This window comes from Rhea pennata, chromosome 1 (genome assembly GCF_028389875.1).
Source record: "Rhea pennata isolate bPtePen1 chromosome 1, bPtePen1.pri, whole genome shotgun sequence".
Taxonomy (NCBI): Eukaryota; Metazoa; Chordata; class Aves; order Rheiformes; family Rheidae; genus Rhea; species Rhea pennata.
The window spans coordinates 67,114,376-67,137,925 of record NC_084663.1 but is presented as its reverse complement, the minus strand read 5'-3'; the positions used below and the strand labels follow the sequence as shown (position 1 = coordinate 67,137,925).

At 47.7% G+C, this 23,550-nt stretch overlaps 1 protein-coding gene across 1 annotated transcript in view; it reads right to left on the bottom strand.

The window, feature by feature from the left end:
• B4GALNT3 (beta-1,4-N-acetyl-galactosaminyltransferase 3) overlaps nucleotides 1-22,746 on the bottom strand; it is a 67,477-nt gene extending 44,731 nt beyond the window's left edge. The window contains exon 1 of the mRNA XM_062567376.1: nucleotides 22,614-22,746. Within this exon, the coding sequence (XP_062423360.1) occupies nucleotides 22,614-22,746 (133 nt within the window). The remainder of the gene's footprint in view (nucleotides 1-22,613) is intronic.
• Nucleotides 22,747-23,550: the final 804 nt, after the last annotated feature.

The following is a 23,550-nucleotide window of genomic DNA, read 5'->3' as shown; positions in this document are numbered from 1 at the left end:
GAGGTCCTGCCGTGTTTCATCTGGAGATGGTGGGGTATCCATCCCCCTGTGCGAGAGCCCTGTGCAAACTCAGCAGCTGCTCCTTGGTCCTTTCCTGTTGGGTGTCTCGTCTCTTCTCATAAAAGCCAATTAGATTACCTGACTCATACCTCACTACTGGGTAAAGTAAAGGTGGCAGACCCTGACATGATAAAGCAAAGGATAACTAAGTGTCATAGAAGAACAATTTATAAGATGTTCTTCTCACCCAGGGCTTTCCCATATAAGATAAGGGAGGGGAAAAAAAACAAAAAACAAAAGTTAAATGGTTGCAATGGACTCCTAGAGCTGTGGGAATGGCTGAATGCGATGGACATCAAAAGGCCCTACAGATCCCTGAGATGTACAAGGGTAGGGGGCAACCCTAAGTGCTGATGTGCCTACCTATGGTGCACAGTTAGGCTTATCACCACAGAAAAAGCTCTTATTTCTTCCCCGCCTGACACGGGGGAATAGATTGGTTGGGAGCACGATTCAGGGAGGAAGAGGCACTTATGAACCTGAGCTTGAAGGCTGAATCCCTAGTGAAATCCTGACAACTTCACTGCTGCCAGCAAGATAGCAGCTGCAGCAGAGCACACCGACCCAGCAGCCTCTTGTGCCAGCTTTAACCAGACCCCTCGAGACACAGACAGTTACAGCCAAAGAGGGGATGCAGGACAGCATCTCAGTATCCCATATTTTGTCTCTTTTAGTTGCTTGCTCCAATTTTCTCGGCTTCTGAATCAAAAGAGAATTTTCTAACTGATGGTGCTTAAAACCACAGGCAGAGAAAACAAGCCAGGTTATTTTTTGCTCCCTAAAAAAAAACTCAGAGGTCTTGCCCAATGGTAAAAACTGACCAGCTGCTTACTTGTGTATACAGCTGAATACAATTTGTATAGGGCTGTACAGTTGTAGGAGCTAAAGGAACAGGGCAAAAGTAAGTTGCCACAAACAGTAACATTAAAAAGATTTTTTTTTTCAATGTTCATCTTCCCAGTGATTTAAAGTAGCTTTCTCTTAGTTTTCTGGGGTATTGAACTACCCTAGGAGCAGTGCAAGGAAGAAAAAGACATATTTTAACTCCATGTTTTTGTTTACTCAGCGATGGCCAGTTTTTAATTCACGTCGTACAAACATTCACAACAAACCCACGTTAGCTCGCCTTAGCCAAATCAGGAGAAAGCAAGCAAAGCCCACGTAATGAAGTTGATGCTGTTTAGCAACAGCTACATTTGAGGAGATTTTGATCTGATCCTAGAAGTTCCACGAACAAACGCACAAGTGAAATAATATATTAGATTATTTATTGCAATTTCTTCACTCAACTCTAAGAGCCTCTGCCAGAAATAGAGTTACCGCGCATGGAACAAAACCCACAGAGGCCCGCCCAGGCCTGTTCAGCATGCGGTTGTGGTCCAAACTTGCTGTATTTTGCTGTTTTCAATTAGGGACCAGAGCTGGGGCTTTAACGCCAGAATGAAAAGATCTCCCTGAAAAGGCACAGCATATGCACGCTACCTCCTGCTGCATGAAATTTAAAACCTTACACAGGAATTTAGTAATTAACAGATCAGATCAGATCACTGTTCATCCCATCAGATAATCTAGCTTTGACCAGTGGCCAATATTTAATTCTTAAAAGACAGAAGAAAACCACCTTGAAAAGTACCTTTAGCTGTATTACTTCACAGAAGAGGAAAAAAATGTCCTCATGACCTATGCAAACAGTCAGCTCATACCCTGCAGCACAAAATCTGATTATTCTCCTCTTACCATGCATAGTTGCTAGTGTTGTTATTAGTCATAAAACTACTCAGCTTGCGAAAAAAAATCCAGCCACATCATTTGCATCATTGGCTCCTGTAGCTCTGAATTAACGATGTTGAAATTACTCTGCACATACATGATAGATGTTATTTTATAAACAATGCTTTTTAATTTAATGAAGTAACTCCTTACACTATAGGGCAGAACAAAATCAAGAGATGGATTAATTTTTAGAGCCATTTTGAATCCTGCTGGAGCACCAACTTCTAACTCTACGCTTTTAGTGGCAAAATAATCTTCCTTTCTCTTGTCACAAGTAAATCTATTCCGCCCTCAGCCATAACTGCTGTTTCTTCCCCTTGCTCCTTTCCAGATATGACAATTTTTGAAGGAGGTTTGCTTGGATTTTTCAAATCCAGGTAAATGGTATCCGGTTTCTTGGTAACCTTTCCAGAGAATTCCAGTAAGGTAAAGGGATTCAATTATTTTGATGACAGATGTATTGGTCTGACTATATCAAATATCACATTAGCCTAACTTTAATAAGGTTCTTATGGCCTGGTTTTGATCTCAGAGCCTCTGTGGTAAATCTGCAGCAACTCTCCTGAGTTGTAGAGCTCTGAGAACAGAATTTCACCCCCACAGTAAGTTCTGCCCTTTTTTGTGCTCCTCTAAGGGTTGATCAGCAAGAAGCCATCAAAGCAACTCACAGTAAAATCAGACTTCCAGGGCCCAGCTTGCAAACCCAGGAGCCCAAACCAGCAAGTGCTTGTCCAAAGGGGCACTTCCCTGGAGTCAGTACCTCACGGCACCACCGTACATTCCCCTCCCATATTAGCTCTTGGAAATGAGACAGTGATGTCCAGAGTCGAGAGCTCTGGCCGTAATCAGTGCAAACACCTGAGGAAATCAAGATATTTGAGCCCAGCTTGATGCTAGCACAGAGGACTCGATGGCAGATGTTGTTCCACCAGGGAGTGAGGTGGATGGTTAACCCAGCAGCAGAAGCTGGGGTCCCTGGGGACAAGTAGGGACCTAAAGGAGAGCTGGGAATGAGCAGCAACGCGGTGCCCCAGCCATGGGCCGTTATTCCTCCCAAATTCAGTTCAGTTCAGACATGAGGATCTTAACAGAGGCCTACCTGGTTAAATCAGAGCTGTGTTTGGTCCAGAGCCTTAAAAGGACTTACCAGGTGCTCCCTGCACCCTCTTGTCCTTCTAGCACACATCAGTGTCAAACGCCGGCTGCTGCAACGCTGACACCTTCCTGCCATAGAAATTCTAGCGCAGTTTTGATACAGATATCCAAACATTGTGGAGTGCTTAACTGTTACCATAGCCTTGTGCACTACAAATAGCCTGGCTGAGGTAAGGGCCTGCTGATGGTCTGGAAACTGGAGGAGGTTCTTGGAAGCAACTGATGGCATTTGGACACTCATATAGGAAATACACTTGCACAAACATGCTTGCAGACAGTTCCTCATCAGCTTCCCATCCCAGAAGAGTGCCAGGGGTTAGTTCATCCACCTTGGGGACAGTGCTGACCTGTTGCCTCTAACTATTTCAGCTCTGCTGCCCCAGTCCTAGTCTTTTCCATTACCCACTAATCCTGACTGCTTTGTAGTTATTTCCTTGGATGCTTATCTATACTCTTAATCCTAGCTCATGCTCTGGCTGTTTCCAATTGATTCCAGGGCTCCCTGTGTCTTGTTCCCTTTGCACCCCATCTAGGAGGCACAATCCAGGCATGGCAGCCTCTTCCTCAGTGCCTTCCCTAACAATGCTGCTGGCAATTCTTTTATTTGAAATCTGTAATCTGCTATGGCCTTTCCCTCCAAATCACACAGTTTCAACAGCATCAGACTGAAACATCTGAATAGAGGTCTCCTTCAAACTAACCAGCACCATAATGGTCCTACCGGGCCTTCATGGTGCACAAGTATGATCTTCTCAGGTCTCGTGGTCCATACCAGCCCCAGCCAAGTGAATGCAGGGGGAAGGAAAGGGCTCCATTTTGCCTCCACTTCCCTCAAGGCATTGAAGAACCAGCTGCAGTGAGCTCTACCTTGCTCCACTTTAGATCAGTAGGATTTTTGCCATTGATCTCCAGAGGAAACTAGTTGGCTTATACCATTTTGCTGATGGATATTTATAGGTGCCTGGAAATGCATAAATATCATGCTTGGTGGTGACTCCTACTCCAGGTGTAACCCTTCCTCACACCTATTTTCTGCTGTCTCAGCACTATACAATTTAGACCGTCTCTTTACTCATTATTTCTTGATTATTCATTTTCTTACTTCACCATTGCCAGGTCCCCAAAGTGCTTGAGATTATTGCCTGCAGATCTTTGCCTGGCAGCATGGGGGCACAGGTAATACTTTGCTCAGGCCAGGTACATGGCAGGAGGTCTCAGAGCTACAGCTGCTCACTGGAACCAACAGCCTGTTGCTGCAAGAGGTTTCTAAGAGCTGACCAAGGCAAAAAAGCCCAGAACATCTGATATAGCTGATACTTTCCCTCCTACTGAGTAGGTGGATAAAAGTAACTATTTGTATACAACCATGAGGAAACGTCTTAAACAGTGGCACTACTCTGGAGCCCACACAATTCTCATCTATGACAGACGTAGCTCAACTCCATGCACATCTGGCCCAAGAACCAGCTCCATCCAGGAATGGCTATGTGGGAACGTGGCAGAATCAAGTCAGGGACTAGTTAAGAGCAGAAGACAGTGGTCTAGTGGGAAGAAAGTCTAGCATTCACTTGCACTTCTTTCTGCCACGTTAGGAGATCTAAGAAGGTCTCCAAAGACACGGAAGTCACTCATCCTGAGCCTGTCTGGATTCTCCTTTCACCTACACACCATTTTGCATCTTTCCTTAGCCAGTTTCATACACTTCACTTCTAGTTCCCTTGGCTGTGACCTGTCAGTCTCATCTCTGCCTGCATGTCAATAACTCTAATTCATCTCTAATACCATAATGAAAGCCATAGAGGTTTTGATATTGCACATTTTGACAGGTTCATAAGCATCTCTGTTTCTTTTTATTTTGAATTCCTAAAACTAAATTTCTGAGAGTGAGGTAGAGAAAGTCCACGAGATATTGCTGGGAGATGGTAGAAATACTCTCTGTGACACCCTACTCTTGGGAAACAGTACAGTCCTTCCCACAGACAGAGTACAGAGGCAGTATGCAATACCTGACACTAACTCTTGGTATACACCTTCAAATCAAAGACTTTCTGCAGGAAAACTATCGAGTCAGGCACTAACAGGCTGTCCCTGGACTGGACATCTGGCAAACACCACGGAGCATGTGGCTTTCAAGGAGAGTTTGACTCCCGCATGAGTTTTCTTCAGATGTGGAACAGGCGCATCTGGCCTCCTCACATGCATCAGAAAGGCACAGTTTAGCTTTGCGGTTATCCTGCAGAAGGATAGGGAAAAATTGTCATAGAGTTGAAATCTTGAAATCTCTGTCGAATGCCTTTGTGCTGTTTGCATATTGCCTTGCCCAGCTAAGCTTTAAGAACGTCCTGCAGGGACCAGGCAACTGGTAATAATATCTGTTATCTTAACTGTGTGTAGTGCTATGGGAACACAAACAAGACTGTCAGAAATTAATGATGATTTCTCAGAATTTTAGACTGTTTTTTTAAACAGTTACATTCTTGTCACCTTAGTGAGCTACAAGTGACAACCCTTCACTCTCTTAGCAAGGATCTCTGCCTGCTGATATATAATGGTTTCTCTAAGTTTCCTTTGTGGAGGTGCCTGACATCTTTGGATACTTGCATACCTGCCAGCATTTGAAAGCTGCAGAAACAGCTGGGGAAAGAAACAGGAAGATCTTGTAACTTCAATTAAATAAAATGAGATTAAGAAAGCTTTTGTTAAACAACCGAGAAACAGGATGCTAAAAAGAATATGGGTACACTCCTCTAATTAATTACAGACTCTAAATATACATGTGTCTCCGGGTATAGTTCCAGGCCTGAAGAGGTGTATACATTACACTCAGCTGCTTCCTTATTAGGAGTCTGGTTGATAAGTTAGTGTAGAAAGCCCCAAGACTGGAACAGCAAAGAATGCTGCTGGTCAGGACTAGGACTGTACAAAAGCCCCAGACAAGCTGCACCAAGCAAGCTGAGAAAGAAAACAGCAAGTGACTTTGCAGATTGCAAATACATTGTCTGCAGTTTGCTATGTTCTCCTTTTGGGCAAAGAGGCTGCTTTTTCCAGCTCTGCTACTTCAGATGAGTTAGCTTATCATAACTTTATGAAACATGCAAAAACAGTTTGCATGTTTCAACATGCAAAACAGGCACATGTGTAGCCATGTTAGCTGGCTGCATCATACATGGTGGAAAGGGAAGGACTACAGAGGGCAGCCTGGACAGAGGAGGATGAGGAGGAGAAGAGGGGGAAGATGGGCAGGTCTGAAATGATATAGGGGACTGCTGGTCTCCATTCTGATGCATCAGCAGAGCAGTGCTGGGGGAAGCTGTGACTGACCACTTCAGGGCAGTGACAAAGTCCTCCTGACAAAGGAACTGGCATGGGATAGCATAAGAATTTGAAACGGAGCTGCACAGTTGCAACCCTAGAAAGGAAACTTGCAAGTGCCATGGCCATGTCATGCCTTATTTATTTCAGGATTTGACCTACCACATTCATAACTGCTCTCCACCTTAAAGGAGCAAGGAAGGGAAAACACTGTACTACATATCAAGCTGTGCAGTCCCTGGAGCTTGGCAGGAGAAAGCAAGGCTTTCAAGGTCGTAAAAACAGACAGGGGAGCAAACATGCCTGCTGGGGTATGGTGGACAGGTATGTCTGAGAGGCATGAATTCATGGGGAGCACATCTGCATACTCAGAAGGCACATGGAGGCTCGTGCAGCAGCGAAACAAGGCAGATGGACAGCCTAGAAGATGAAGAGATGGAGACTGTCAATAGGAGGAGAGGGAGCAGCAGTAACATGAGGCTTTGGATGCACCTCCCTACTGATGCAGGAAAGCAAGGAAAACTAGTGTGAAGGCAGATGGGAGTGAGCTCATGCTGCGTGTACTGAGATACACACTGGCATCATCTGGGTGCTGCTGACTTCCTATGGGTGAGGAGCAGGTACAGAAATTGTGCCACACATCTGTGGTGTGCCTATGTATGTACAGTGATTCCTTAGGGCACTTAAAGAGACATCAACACCTATTAACTGTAATTATTTACTAAAAAGTCTCTCACCTCTGGTGCTTTCACTGCGTCAGCATCCCAGAGGGAAGAATCCTTGCCCTGTCACTATGTATGAGGGGAAAGTAACCAGAGACCTTATGTCGACAAGGAACCAACATTAGAGGTGATCTTTTTAACTGTGACTGAAACCACTTGTTCCTCCAGTTGACTGCAGGTGCAGACTGCACCCTAGGTATGCTATTTTGCTATTATGCTATTTTGACCCAGCATCTAAGTCTGATCTCATAAATCCCAACCTAGGTTTTAATGTTAACCCTAAGAAAGTGGGTAGAATATAATAAACAGAGCCTCGTGCCCAGGCTCCATACAGAGGACACCATCCCAGCTTGCAGGCTTCTTATGCAGATCAGACACACAGTCAGGCAGACACAGAAGTGGTGCCTCTGGTCTATGAAACAACACACCATCCATTGCCAGCAGGTAATTTAAGAGTAGCAGCACACTGCTTAGTTGCTAAAACCCCTCACCTCACCTCCACTTTACACCACGGCCACTTCAGGCTCAGAGGAAGGAGGGAAGAACCACAGACAGATGTCTATTACAGATCAGCTCCACACAGGTCACCTCAGGTCAAGGAGGTGCATATAAAATTGTCCTGCTACGAGCCCTGCTATCTGCCATGCAATGGAGCACAGCATCAAATTTCCTCGTCGCTAGAAATGACACAAAGTGAAGTGCAGGTGCTGCAATCCTTCTGCTGGGAAGTAGTAGCTCTTAACCTGGAACAAACAGGTTTGGCTGGATGCTCTCAGCAAACCCAAAGAACACAGGTGCATTTGGAGTAGGAGACATCAAAGGCTATTTAATGAGACTGTTTTAGCGCACAGAGCAACACTAGGTTAGACAGTCTTTCCCTTGAAACCTTAAATTGCTAATTCCAGTGCTCCTGGCTGATTTGGTAGTACTTAGAGCACACGAAGACCATCTCTAGGTGGAAAATGCCTTTAGAAGCTAAAGATATACACACCTGCAGAGACTAAAGTTACAACCATTTCTTTGCAAAGCTACAAATTCAAACATTACTGTCACAAATATGAAAAAAATGGCTTATTTACAGACAAATGCATGCAAAGAAACGCATAGTGATTCGTGCGTTTTCACTTAGGTCACAGACTGAGACAGCAAGACCTAAGCACTGACGGACATAGCTGGTAAGATCTAGTTAAGAAAACAAACACGTGAAAGAAGAAACAGGATCCACGTATGTGCAGCTGTACAGATACATCATCCAGCACACTCCTGCTAAAGAGCACCCATGGCCCAAACCCGCGCGGCTCGGACCACAGCAGTGCTGTGCACCCCTGCCTTGCCCTTGGAGCATAGCAGCTCCACTGGAATTACTGACGCAGCCGGGGCCAGACTGGGACTTTCCTTACTGTCTGTCACCAGCCCAAGTGGTGACACAAGGACGCATCACCACTGAGAGGTGTTTTTTTCCTCTGCTCTTCTCATCACCCTCTCCCTCATTTGTTTTTTTTTTCCTTGAACATGCCTGGGCTGGGAGTCCCCCCAGAGCAACCAGCCCAGTCCTTCCCAGGGGCCTCCACCTCCACCCAGCCAAGCAAGGCAAGAAGCCACACGCCTCTGGGCAAAAGCTTTCCGAGATCTAAAGCTGTAAGCAGCTGCCCTCACCCCGATTCCTCCAGACCTATCACCACAGCACACTGGGGCTCCTGGTCATCCTGCTAACGAGCTGCCGGGGCAGGGATCCCTCCCGAGGGTCCGCAGCCATGAGGGACCCATGCTGGAGCAGACGTGTGGCAAGAAGCACAGAGCAGGGGAAGAAAAGATCAAGCAGCAGCAGCAGGAGACCACTGGGCACAGACCATGGCCTCTCACACCGCCTGGCACCAAAGCAGGGCCAAAGCATAACACACGGCAAAAACAAGGACAGTGCTGGACTGAGCCTGGGGAAGGGGGAGGAAAGGTGTTTACCTACGGGTTTGTTTAACTATCTTCTTTTTTTACCTGAATCAGTAATTAAAAGTTTGTTAACTGGCAATAATTTAAGTCGAATTCCCCAACTCAAGACTGGTTTGCCCACAACAGTCACCCAACTTGATCTGCTCCAATTTTGAGGGTTAAGCCAAGAATTACAGGCAATCTTAAGATCTGCAGAGTCCATGAAACGAATCTCTGTGGATTTTAGCAGCTTGCCTGGGAGCAGAGGCCTCAGCAGAGCATGCAAATGCCCAAAGCCGCACAGAGCAGGCAGCAGAATACTGCAATGGTGGATTTTAATCAGACTGTTTTCAGAAGTATCTTTTTCTGTAGGTAGAGCAGAGGAAAAACCACAGGGATGCGGGGGGTCACCTCATGCTCCAGCCTCCATTCCTCTGCCAAAGCTCTAGCAAATCACGTTGTCCTGGCTTCAGGCGAAGCATCGGCCCCTTCTCTCCACCTTCTCCACCACAGCAGAGGGAAACCTCCATGCTGCTGCACAGTAGCCAAAGCACTTGTGCATCAAGTACCAGCTTCCCAGCCGCCTCGGAGCCTCAGGCACAGACGCCAACAACCTATCTGGCAGGGTCAGTGGAGCGAGCCCAATGCTGCAGCTGGAAAACAACTGTTCCTGGATAGCCTCTGTTAGCAAAGGCAAGTGATTTCAAATGGCTGTCTGGTTAGAAATTAGTATTTCCTCTCCAGCAGTTAACTCCAGAATAAAGTTCACTGAGGGGACGGAGAAGATGGAAGAATAATTTCCCCCTATGCCTCCCCACACCCCCCAAAAAGACAATTAAGGAGTAAGGAGGTCTCATGTTACCAGCAAGTATAGGGGAAAAAAAAGCAACAACAACAACAACAAACATACATTTTTCCATCACGGAACAGCATTCAACTGGGAAAACACAATCCCATCCTCAGGCTTTTACAAACAAAAGTGATACAACTGGCTTAAATCTCCATCCCCAGCAGTGCCCTGCAGGGTGACTCCAGCCCCAGTGTTTGTGTGTTCTGATGCTAGCACAGAGCTGCAACCAGAGCTGTCCTTAATCTCCCACAACGGACATGCTGCCATAAAGCTGCAGCAAGGACCCCACATTGCAAGTATGTGAGAGCCTGGAGCATGAGCTGCCAGCATGAGAAAGAAATCCTATACCAGAGGACTTGCTAGATTTCTGCTACTGGGAAAGAGCAGGACAAAACCTTTTGCTTCCTCAGTTTCCCAGCAAGTCTTGGACATTGGGTGGTGCATTCCTCACCTTGCCGTTTTTTGGGTGAATTCTTGCCAGCAAAACCAGTAGCCCTGAGTTGATTTGGCACTGAGTGCAACTCCTCTTGCAGCTGCCCCAACATGTGTATTTTGACTTTCCTTATCCATGCTAAAAATATCTTGATTGCCCTCATGTAGACATTCCTCATTCTACTGTCAGCAGGGAAAAGCAAAGGAAAGCCAGAGACCCACTTGAAAGTTTTGTTTCCCATAGTTCACTGGAATGAAAATTACAGTGGTGCTATCAGGATGGAGGCATCTGCAGCTGGAGCTGACATGTCAGCAAGGATGGATCCTGCACCCCCTCCAGTTTCTGGAGCTTTCCCCTTCCTATGCACATAACATAATCACAACCTAGCAGAGGTCTGTGCACACCTCCAAACACAGCTGGAGAGGATGCATTACAGATTAGCTGATTAAATGGATAACACAGCTAACGCGGCTGCCCTGGCTTCTCTGTTGTTTGTAGGGAGAGCAGAATCCTCATTTCACCCTCATTTCAGCAGAATCAGTCATCGGGAAGACCATGAACATGCTTTTCTATTTTGAGGGGGATTTGAGGATTTTTGTTTGTTTGTTTTTTCTTCTTCCCCCTTCCTTCCCACAGCTGGCCTGGCTTTCCCTGTGAGCAGTGCCTGCCAGCATCCTTTCCAAGCTCCTTGCCCTTCTGGGGTCTGGACACTCAGGAAACAGAGTCCCCTGCAGCCAAGGCCCTTCACAAAGTGAACTACACATTTCCTAATATCTCCATCCTAAAACCTGGCTCTACTCTCCCTCAGCTCTTGCATCCTGACACCCTGAGGGCACAGCCCTACAGCACTCCAACCCATTGCTGGAATAAGTCTCAATACAAGCCTTGATTGCATTTCTTCTGGGCTTTCCTCAGGCTGTCAGAGGTGCTTGCCTCGCTCCACCACACCCCTGCTGCCCCTCGGACCGTCTCCTCCTGAGCTGCAAGGCACCAGCGGCGCACACAGCTTACTGCAGGCCTCCCTGCGATGGGTACCATTTGCCATGGTGCTGCCCTGGTCCATACTGCAGAGGGGTCTTTCTGAAGGGCACAGTCCTGAGCACAGGCAGAAGGGAGAACGGGTTTCAGGGGATTTTTAGGGGAGCCCCCTCCTCTGCTGCACCTTTGCACCCGTTTCTTCCCCCAGGCTGTGCGACCCAGGCAAACACTGTGAATGGGAAATGTCAAAGGTGAGAATTGCTCCTCAGGGGCCCCGAGACAAGTTTCTGCTCCTGTGTTACACCCACTAACAAAAGTGGGTCTCAAAATCCACTGGGGCAGCCAAACCAGTAGGACTGTATCAGCAGGGCAGGCTGGGTCCAGCGTAATAGGCAGTAACGAAACAACCCTCTTTCCCTCTGCACTTCACTGTCCTTCGCATTTCGCAAGGATGAGTAACTATCACCATCCACATCTCTGCAGTCAAGGCTAACTGGGCCACAGCCTGCTGAAGTGGCTTGTTCTTAAGGCCTCAGCTGTTGAGCAACTGGGACAGCCTGCATCCTCCCCCCACCAACTGGAGTTGTAACCACTAGACCACAGCTCCCCCCTCAGCCTGCGCTGCTGGGAACTAGCTCGCTAACAGAGAGACAAGTGCTCATTCAGGGTGGGCAGCTCCTGTGGGCAGTGAAACCTTCAGCAGCTTGTTATTACAGGGCTGGGAGTGGCAAACACGCACAAGTTTTCTTGCAGCAGCCAAATCCCACATCTGCCCGGAGAACCGCTCCCTACGCCTGCTGCTCTGAAGACATCCAGGGGCAGAAATTGGCCACCCTGCCCATTTATATGACGTCTGGAGGGAGACAGAGAAGGAAATAGAGTTTCAGGGAGTCAGGATTTCCTATCATGTCCCAAGACTGCCCTGGCTGTGCCCAATTCCCCCCACAGCTCCGGCGTGTCCCCCCCCCCCAGCGGGGCATCCTCACCCCTCTCGGTGGGATGTCCGAGAAGCCAGTAGGCACTGGGCATGCTCCACACAAAGATTTGAGACCGTTTCCCTGCCTGCCTTGCCAGCTCGGCTGGGTCAGATGCTGCATTTGGCAAGAAAAGCGCTCTCTGCTAATTTTAGCATCCGGCTCTCCACCCAAGCAGCTCAAAGGCTATGGAAAGCTGGGCAGCACCGAGGTAATGAATGACTGGGAGAGTCTGTCTTCGAACAGCCCACACGGCTACACACTGCCAGCTAAATATAAACCCGTGGCAGGCAGAGGGGAGCCTGTGCTGCTGAAGCAGGTCCCTCCCTGCACAACGCAGAGAGAGAGAGAGAGAGAGAAAGGCGAAATCACAGCTCCAAATGGGGATTTGCTCCTAAGGCCTGGGCAGCTCTAGCAGTGCTTGCAGCCTGCCCAGAGGGATCACTGGTAATTTGGGCTGCAAACTCTCACGGTCTTCACAGGGTTGCATGCATTTTACATCTTTATAGACAGATCAGAAGCTCATGCCCTAGCTTGAGTGCACCAGTCAAAAGCAAACACAACTTGCAAACACAGCTCATATAGCACAAATGAGTGCTTGGTCCTGTTCTTTCCCTTACCTGATCCTTCTCCATCATGCTGCACGTGGATGCGAAACAAACGCCCCATGGCGCATGGCATCCCTGGGGGTGGCAGGAAGGAAGGGACAAGTGCCAGGGTAGGGTCACCTCCCTTATCTCTAACCAACAACCTCCTGGGCACTGAAAAGCCTTCGCTTGGTGCTGAGGGTCTTAGAGCTTTTGCTGTGTCAACAGCTGTCTGCCATGTAGCACCAAAACAGAGGGAATGGCAGGAGGGAAAGGCTGATGCCTTCTGCCTACTAGGAAACAATTACCCAGCAGTGGGATGCACTGCTGAGGCTGGCGGTTCTACTGCTTCCACCTCCACTGGGGGAGACAGCCCTTGAAACACAACCTGCTGGTGGTGCTGGGGGTGGAAGCTGAGCACGGCGAGTTTTCCCCTGTGCCTGAATGCACATTCACAGAGGCTCCTGCAAACAATACCCGTCCCTCTGTGTAACAGGCGAAAAAAAAAAATCCCCAAAGCATGGACATAAAGGCCAAAAGAAAGTCCTAACACTTATGATAGGCGCACAGGTAGCCTGAACCTCAGCAAAAAAACCAAGAAGTTTCTGAATTAAGCTACCTGAAGAGAGGTTTAGGATGATGCACAGGTAAACCATCTCCTGTTCGATTTTTGCCATACCCAGGGAAAAGAGACTTTACAGTCTTTGTAAGCAGGGGGGGCAGATATTAAATAAACTCACAACTATATTAGCAAATCTTTTTTTTTCCTACGGAAACAAACGGCAGAGCGCTGAACATTTGCTAGACACCCAGGACAACACAGGTAACCACATTCTGTGAGCCAAGTAGAGCAGCTGCAACACTGAGCACAACGCTGTGCAGAGAAACCAGATGTCTTGGCAGATATAGACTGCAGTAAACGGCTACTGTCATACTAATTTTTGAGGTGCTAAACATCCTTATGACACCAAATACCTTGTTATCCACCGCAGCACAGACAGAAGCTGTTTACGGTCCCTGCCATCTTCTGCAATTATCATTTCTGCATTTTCCTCCCTGCCCTTCAAAACTGTGAGTCAGAGGTTTACTCTGTGCCATCCAGTCCTTTCAACATCTCCTCTCTTTTTGATCTCTGCAACCAAGATTGTCGATTCCAGCTTCCCTGAAATCCCAAGTATTTGCTTCTAATGTAGTCTTCAGTCATTTCCCTCTTACAACTTCTGGTGGCTCTTGGCATTTCTGATCACTCTGTTCCGACACTTGTCTTGCCATGCCTGATTTTTGGCTACTTCTTACTTTGTGAAATAATCCCTGTTCTCTATTCTCCTCAAGTTCTGCCTCTTCTCACCTGCTTTACTTTTCACTTTACCCTTCTTCCTGCCTTTAATTCTGTATGAGCTGCAAGACTCACCAAAATATTTCTTTCCCCTCAGTATGCCTATGTAAGATATCTAAGTAAAACTCAGGGTTAGAAGGAAAAGGTGAAAATAGTTTATAAAAAATCTAAGGTTACGTAATAATAATAATGATGATAATAGTCATTTGCGAAGCAAGAGGTATTGGGACAAAGAGTTCAGAGATAGTACTGGAAGACCCAGGATTAACTGGCAAAGCAATTACAATTTGCCAACCAAAGGAAATCATCCAGCAAGGCTGACTCTCATGGAAGGCAGACGGCGATCAGACGCCACAGACAAACGAAACTCCTACCGAGACCTGAGACAACAGGGCAGCTGGAGTTCAAAGCCAGAGCGCATCCTCCTCTGCCCTGCAAAAATGCACATCATTGAGATGTGTTTGGAGAAACCCTACAAGAACAGCATGGAAATATATTGTGTTAGGAGAACTTGCACATGCTGGGGTGAGGGCACAGCACGACAAACGGGGTAACGGCAGCATCAGTTACAAGTAGTAACTGCAGGGGAGAGGAAAAAAATACTAAGGTTAAAAATTTCTCAAACCCTGATCTTACAAAGCGAGTCCCATTTCCTGAAGATGGGACCAAAACCAAATGGGACCAAGAAGGAGACCTAAACAGAGGCAGTGCTGGAGTACCTCTATCGGAAGATAGGCAAGCTCCCAGGAAAGTGCAGTACAACTGTCCCTCAACCTGTTCCTCGAACTCCTTCTTCCTTTAAGAAGCAGCCACAGAACACCTGGGACAGGTAACTGCCCCGGGCATCAGCAACCAGGCCAGAGCAGCCCAGGGTGGGGCAGGCACCCAGCACCCTGTGGTGGAGAGGAGGAGGAGGCAGTGAAGCAAAGTTTGCCCCATGCTCTCTTCTCCCATAGAATCCTTTGCTGTAGTAGGTGCTGAAAAAACCAACACCTTTATAAAGAGAATTTTGCCTCTGCCTGCAAGAGGAGACAAGAACGATGGCTGAAAACAAACCATCTTTGGTGCTTCAGGCATTAGCAGCACACGCTGGCCCACACACCACGAAAAATAAAGCACGGACTTGGCAAATATTGTTTTCTCCACCTGCCATGCAGGCTGCATTTGGCACTGTAGCTTCTTCTAGGGCCATATGAGCTTAGGTCCACATAGATACTCCAAGGGAACCATCCCACCAAATCATCACCTGAAAAAGTGAGACCTGCTGGATTAAAGCTAAAAAGATGAAATAATAGTCTACCCAGACAAAAAAAAAAAAAAAAAAAAAAAAAGCTGACATGATGAAGATGTTGGAAATAGCAATGTTGAGGCTTCAGCCAGGATGCCTGTCCTCAATAGCAGAGGGAAGGACAGAAAGATTCCTGAATAGTGAATTTTAAGAAAACTTACTAATGCTAGAAAAAAATGACCTATGGGAGTAAAGCATCCTTTAGGCACAAGGTTTGGAGTTTTAACTAGAAAACTGAAGAAGAAATGAAGGACTTAGCGTTTTGAGAATAAGCAGTAACAAACTCTAAACTAGGTGATCCACACCTTGGTTAGTTTTTACCATACTAGCCTGCTTTACAAATTGGAAGAGGGATCACTGGTAATTTGGTAAAAGGGAGAGGTGGTGATTGTGGACACTTTCCATCATACGTGACAGGAGAACAAAGTCCAGCAGCAGGTTACGTAACTGTCTGTGTGACTGAAAACAAATAAAACACTCAACTGGCCTGTTTAGGACAAAATATGGACTATGACAGGCAGTGCTAGTGCAGAGTGCTAGTGGAGTGCTGTAGAAGGAAATTGAGCCCATCAGTACCTGATGGTCTGGACAAGATATTCTCAACCCATTACAAATTTTTCTCTGTGTCCTAGATGGGGTGAATAGCATGCAGACATGACTGATGGAATTTTACATAAAATAATATTAAAAAATAGAAATAAAGCTAATTCAGGAAGTGAAATATTTATGAGAAGGGCTGGAGAGATCTTAACTAGCCTCAAATGAACAGCAGCACCGAGGAAGCTGTCAGAGCTGCCAACACCAAACATACAGGCCAAGTCAAATAAAGAGCCCATGTTAATGACACGAGAACAACAGGCCTCTTGAAGCAAAGCAGAAACATTTTGTTTCTGCTTTGTTTAGAATAGCAGGGAAAAATACACATATCATTAACACAGCTTATTCTCATTTTAGAGAGGTCTACTAGGCAATTCTACAGGCTAGGTCATACACTTACTGGTAAATGGGATATAACAACATCTGACAATGAACCACTATTCAGTGGGTATGAATTCAGCAATTTCAGTGAAACACACATTTACTTATATTCCTGCTAGTCCCCATTACCTACAATCCAGTAGGCTAGTGAAAAAGAAAGTTAAAAAGATGAAGCATGTCTGTTACTGTAGACCTCATAGCCAAGTCTCTGATCTGTGTTTAGTGCTTTTACATTACTGAGTAGCACTGGTTGTCCACTGCTGATATTTTGCTCAGTTTGAAACATATCAAAGTATTTGTGCTCAAATGGTATGGGAAAGTCCTCAGGAGAACAGAAGCAGAGAGGAGGCCCACTCAAGATCCCAGCCAAGGCCAGCAGAGCCAGATCTAGTTTCCTTTGCCATTCTGTTGCATGTACCTGCACTTCTGATGCTCATGCTCCTTCCTTTCCTCCCTCCTCCACCTTTTTTTTGGCTCTCAGAAGTCATTCAGAAACAAGTTTGGGATGGTAACAAGAGATGAGCTCATTTCAGGCTCATCTAGACTGCAAAGACCCGAAGCTGGAGGTGTATTTTGCTTTGGCTGATTAAACACAAGGATTATGAATTTCTAAGATCATAGAAAGTAGAACTATCTAAGGACAAGGTTTGCACCTGTTTCCACCCAAGAAGTTACATGGATTCCTCCTTACATCTCACATCATATCTAAATAATAATAATAAAAAAGCTTATTTCCTTTTCTGGAAAGCCCTCCTCAGCTATTACTGCAAGTCTGAAAAAAAGCAACTGAATCAGGAAATGGCTGTAAAAGGGAACATCGACGTACAGCAGGAACAAACATAAAACGGAAATCCACAATAAAACACAACTCCACCAGTTCTTGAGGAAATTATTATATCAGCTGGAGAAACAACCCTATCATCACTTCATCCCTTACTACCAGAACCTACATGGCAGCCTCTGTCTTTAGGAAAACTTTCTATTTACCTTATTACAGACATCACTAGATGAAAGATAGTGTCAGTCATCTCTCTCAGGGCCACTCCACCTTTGCATTTGCCTGAACTTGTAGATGAAGGAAGGCAGAGCCTTCATGTTACCATTTCAGATAGCTCCATGCAAGCAAGCTATGTGCATGAATGAATCTTCAGAACACAATAGCATTACTCTGCTATCGCCAAGACAATAGCATTACTCTTATAGTGAGGAGGAGATGCACAGGAGGGCACAGCTCCATCATACCTGACTCATCTCGATCCAATCTGACTCAACAAGGTGTGGTGTGACGCGGGAATACATGCTGCGTTGGCACATCACTATGCGAGTCCATCATAGGTAACGTACGTACTTAAAGGGATTGAGCAAGAGTCCCTTTCTAATGATCACATGCAGTATTTGTCTGGCCCCAGAAGATCCCCTCAATTTTTTGCACAGCATGGGCAGATCCCACCAACAACAAACACACATAATTCTCATGAGCTCCTGCGTGTGGAGGAGGGGTCAAACATTCAATGCCTCTCCAGAGAAAGGTCCATGGCTACTTTGGAGTCAAAACTTTACCTGACTTCAAGTCAAGAAAGGGAAAGAGCTAGGCTTACAACCAACTTGTGGTACATGCCTCAGCAGCAGTGGAAGTGTACTGTGGTCCTGGACAAGCATAGCCACCATGAGGTCCAGGCATTCCTTGGCTGCCACCTGGGCAAATCTCACAGCTGAGCTAGAGCAATCGCTTGCATGATCCAGATGGCAGAGAGTCCAGGGCCCCTGAAAGCAAAACGTGCCAGTGAGGGCACCAACTGTGCTAGTAACTCATGCACTCTGGATACAGACTTGGAATTACCAACCCACTTTACATACACCACTGTGGAACAAGATGTGAAGGTACTTCCGATCATCTTCCTGCGGGAATTAACTGATGACCTTGAAGTGAAAAATCCGTCCCATCTGAAGTGACTACAGACACCTGCTGCATCCTTCTCTCTACAGCTTCTTTAACAGCAGCTCAAGGTATGCTTTGGGGGATGGGGTTGCTCAGCACAAGTCCCTGTGAATGAATGTCTCACTACTATCTTCTAAAGCACAGAAACATCAAATGCAGCCTTCACAGTACGGACATTCACTTGCTACCAAGACTTCTCTCCAGTCAAGGTGAGACACTTTGGGAGCATTATTTAGTTTAACTTTTTCTCTGAGCCAACAATTTCCACAGAGCAGAAACAGAGATACTTCAGCCACTGTTTGACGGCCACATGGTTGAATCTCTCCTCATGGGCGCACAGTAATCTTTTGTGCAGTTACCTACGCAAAATAGCAATACTGTGCATGTACAGGCAAGTAACCTTGCACGCAAGTGATTGCAAAAGTCAGCCCTGTGCATGTGAATGAACCTGCATACACAAGTGTACTCACACTTAGTACAGGTGTTTTGAAGGTGCCTGGGCACAGCGGCTAGAGAAAGAAGTTGATGCATTACTCTAAATGAGCAACTTCAGCTGTCTGCCAGTTGTTTTTTTTTTTTTTTTTTTGTCATATAAATGTGTGCACCTGCCCATGCATACCAAAACTCAGGTCAGGGTTTAAGAAACTCGCACCATTTCATAGTAGTCTGAAGACCTGAAGATCAGAGAGCCCACCATGGCAGGGTGAAGCCGGGGTGGCAGAATGACATTTTTTCCGGGGGAAGAAAAGGCTGCATACATGGGTAGATGGAAGCCTTGCCACAAGGAAAGTGTGACCTTTCAGAAGGCATTTTATTGGCATGTCTCCACTGTTTCTTCTGCACCCCTCTTTGGGCAGTGGAATTGTGCTCTACTGAGTTAGAAAAGTAGCAGTCCAAAACACTAAAACTGGGACAAAACCCATTTGCTGTTTAGCTTGTCACCAACTCAGATAGGGAGGTAACATACTCCCTGTGCTATTTACACACAACAAAGAAATGTGGAAGAACAGGGGTGAGTTGTAGCAGCCAGGAGGGGCAGGTTAAAGCAGGGCCCCTGCATCCCTTTCTTCTTGTCCAAGCTGCACCTCCCAGCAGTTTCATCTAATCCTGCACACCCTGCTCTGTATGTCACTCACACCTGCAACAAGGAAGTTAGTGCAAATGCTTTTATAGCCTTACAAGATACTGTGCTCTTTGCAGTGGAAAAAAACTCCAGAGTTTGCACAGCAGTGGCTGGAACTGACCTCACCTCTAAATTTCTTCAGGGTCTGGGATTTACTTTTACTGAGCTGACACAAGGTGTTAAAGCAAAAAGGAGCACTCGCGGCTGTGGCACGTCCTCCTCGTCCAAGAGCACAGCTCTCTGACACCAGCCTTGCTCCCTCAAAATACCTTTCTGCGTGGGTGCCGACAAGGAGCACTGCTGGGCAAAGAGGAGGAAAGAAGGGGCACCGGGAGGAGTCCCTGCTCTGCTGTCCTGTTCATCCAAAGGGAGCTCCTGTGAAGATGTGGTGTCCTGGGGACAGCTGTTCTCTGATGAAGAGCTTTCCTTGGGCTTGGTCTCCTTCCCCTCCGAGCCATTCTGCAAGGCCAGCAGCATTTACACAGCAAAGGCAGGGCACAGCTTAGCAGTTTGCATCCTGAAGAGAAAGGACTCAACCTCCAGACCTGCCTGCTCTGTGATTTTTTCAGTACTTCACCCCAACACACCTCATTCACCCTTGGAGGAAAAAAGAAGTTGCCTCTCCCCCACATTCACTCACAGGGGAGTGACCTGTGCTGTGTGACAGCTAGTAAAGATGAGAAAAGCATTTTTGCTACAGATGCCACTCCAAACTGGTCAGCTCCTGACAGCAGCGGCGAGTAAAAAGGACAGTCTCCGACTCCTCAGGTTTCTTGGCAGGGAGGCAGTGTCCTGCCTGTTACAACTTGTTTTGGATGACAACAAGCCACATCTCCTGTGAGGAGAGCTATAGCCTTCTTTCACCCACATCAGCCTGCTTGTTTTTCTTCACTCAGCTGTAAATATGTTTGTTTAAGATTCCTATAAATGCCTATTGGGCAGTAGGCCAGCCACACATGTATGTTTGAAAGAGAAAAAAAGTACAAACTCTGAGTACAAGTTCTGCACCTCAAGCTAGCATCTCAATATTTGACTTTAAGGTTACATTAAAATGAACATTCAAGGCCAGAGCCCCTTCCACCATAAGCTGGTGACACTCCATAGAAGCTAAGGGCACTGATTTATACCACCAGCGTTCAAGTTATTACAATGTATTCTGTTAAGACCTTATCCTCCTCACACAAGCTTACTTACAGGCTTAACTTTCTTGAATAGTAGAGTTGTACACGCATAAAGGGGAGGACAGTCAGGGTCTCAATTTTTAAACATCGCTTACTTTAATGCCCACTTAGGCCATTTGACAATTGCTTCCTCCCTCACACGCTGACCGGGTGGGGAAAAGAAGAATATAAAGTTCTGGAAGAACCACAGTGACCGGAGATGCGCTCTAAGGCACATCCTCTAGGAACCAGCCTCAGCTCTGGGAAGAGGAAAGGCACTTGCCTTTCCCTACACAGGCTACTCCACAAAGCCTTCTAGTGAGCCAAAAAGAAAGAGATCTGTTACAGACATGAGAGACGCAAACAATGATCTCCTGTAGGCCTCCTTCCAAGCCTAATAGCTCTACAGTTTTCTGCCCCCAATGGAGAGTCTTGTAGCTTTTGGCCTGGAAAAATTACCGAGTAAATGGCCTTTTTATTTTATGAACAATAACTGAGAAGGCTGTTGCATCAGACAAGCTGAGACTGTAGCTCAGGGTTGGTCCCCAGGTACGAGTTACTGCAGGGTTCCCACCGGGGACAGGGCAAAGGAAAACAAGGCCAAAACGAGAGGGGAAGGAGCGTTAATTGCTCTGAGAGCGGAGGCCCTGCTAGGCCGGCTCCCCGCGATCGCTGGAAGGCCTCGCGATGCAGAGCCACCAACACAGCTGCCCCTCTCCCAAGAGAAGAAAACACTACTTAGCCGTAACAGCCCAAAGAAAACAAATACTATTTGTTTTTCATTCCAACTTCTGACTTCTCTTAAAACAAAACATCCTTTTGTAGGTACTGAGGTAAGAGGAAGGGTGTGGAGGATCACAGATTAACCTTCCTCCTGCTAGGGGTTTCCAGGATCCTCCTCACGAGGCCAGGAAAACGGGATGCCGAGTGCCCATCGCACCCACAGAGCCTCAGCTCGCAGCGGGTTGCCCTTGCTCTGTGACACTGCGTACCCCATAAGGAGCTGCCTGTCGCTGAGTTTTACCCTGCCACCCTTTCAGCAGCATTTAAATACCTTCTGCAATCAGTAGGCATCATTTCTGCTGTCTTTGGCAGAATCTGGAACTCCTATATAATGAACTTTTATGTAATGTAATTATTTTTCTCATCTTCTGTTCCAGTCAGTAGGGACTGTAGCGTTGTCACTGTTTCCAGTTTCAGTCTTAAAACAAAATGATTTTTATAACAAGGATGTAAAAAATAATCCTCGTCTAGAAAGAAAGGGGAAGAACCCAACTCATAACAAAACTTGCTTACCCCACGTATCTTTTCTGTCCTCCCTCTCTCTGCCTATTTTTCTGATTTTCTCCCCCTTTCTCCCTTTGCATTGCCTGCACCTCAGAAGTCCTCCATGTACCTTTAGAGTTTCCTCTGAATATTTTAGGGGGTATCAGCAGACTGGTGTGCTGTAAGCGGTTTGGCTAGATCGCATGAAAGATGTAGTGTGAAGTAGACTTGTAGTGCAATCTAGCTTCATAGTGTCCCAACTACTTCCCCTAGGCATAACCCCTTCCCCTCCTCCTCCCCAAATGAAACCACCGATTAGGGCCAATCTAAGTTGATAATGTTCCTTTAAACGGCACTAATCGGTGATTTCAGTTGAACACTGCGACAGCAGAGAGGCAACAATCCAACAAGACCCTGGGCCGTGCAAAACATCCTGACAAGTGGGGGAAAAAAAAGAAAATAAATAAAGAGAAGAAACATGAAACCCTGAAGAACGCTATCAGAAATAGCTGGTTTCTCTCCGCTCGGAGGGGAAAAACGAGGAACTCCCTGCCCTTCCCCTCAGCCCTACCCTACCCCGGGAAGCCTGCGCCAGATGAACCTGCTGCTGCGCGAGCGGCGGCGGAGGCGCCGAGGAGGCTCCCAGCGCCGCCGCCGCCGCCGCGGAGGGGGCCGGCGGCGGCCACAGACGGCGCGGCCGGCGCCCCCCAGCCCTCCCCTCCCGCTGGCCGCCCACCCCACGGGGTAACTCACCGCGGCTCGAGGGGGCCCCGCCGGCCACCAGCTCCAGGTAGGCGGCCCAGAGCCCCAGGGCCAGCAGCCCCAAGGCCAGAAGCAGCCGCCGCAGCCGCCGCCGCCGCAGCCGCGCCAGCAGCCGGCTCCGCATGGCGCCGCTCAGGGCGCTGGACCCCCGCCGTCCCGGGGCATGCTCGCGGCTCGGCACAGCGCTGCTCGGCTCGGCACGACCCGACCACGGCTCGGCACGGCGGCCCCCGCCCCCGCGGGGCGGGCCCAGGTGCGGGGCGGTGCCGTGCCCCGGCGGCTCCGGGCCGCGGCTGTGTCCCCCCCCCCCGTCCCCGCCTTCCCTGGGGGTGAAGCTGCCTCCGGCCCCGGCCCGGGGTGAAGAAAGCGGCCGAAAAAGCTGCTTGAGCCGCGGGGCGGCTGCGTGCGCGCCGCCCGGGCCCCTCTCGAGCGCCGCCTCTGCGGAGCGCCTCGGGGGCAGGACGGGAGGCAGCAGCTCCTCCGTGCGGAGGGCCGCGGGGAGCTCGCACGCTTCCGAGCGGCGGGATCCGGAGCGGTTTTGCCCTCGTGCAAACAGCTGGGTTTACTTGAAAATGCCTTGCTTGGTCGGGAGGAACAGGGCACATGACACCGGGTGTGATTTTACGCTGCTCAGACCAACCCAAGGGGGCATTTGTTGAAATGCATTTAGCATTTCAGGTCACATCTCACAGCTGCTTTTGAAGTAACTTTCCCAGCTGTCCTCCCCAGCACCCACTGCTCTTGGTTTAGCTCCCGTTCCAGAGCAGCCTGAAAGGGTGCAAAGCAGGGGTTCCTCCTGGGTGAACCCAAACTGGAAGGTGTCCTCTGCAATGCGTGCAACGCGCTCCCCACCCCTGGGGATAGCGATCCCCCTGTACGCAAATCGTGAGGATCGCAGACTGTTGCGCTACCAGTTTTCCTCCACAGC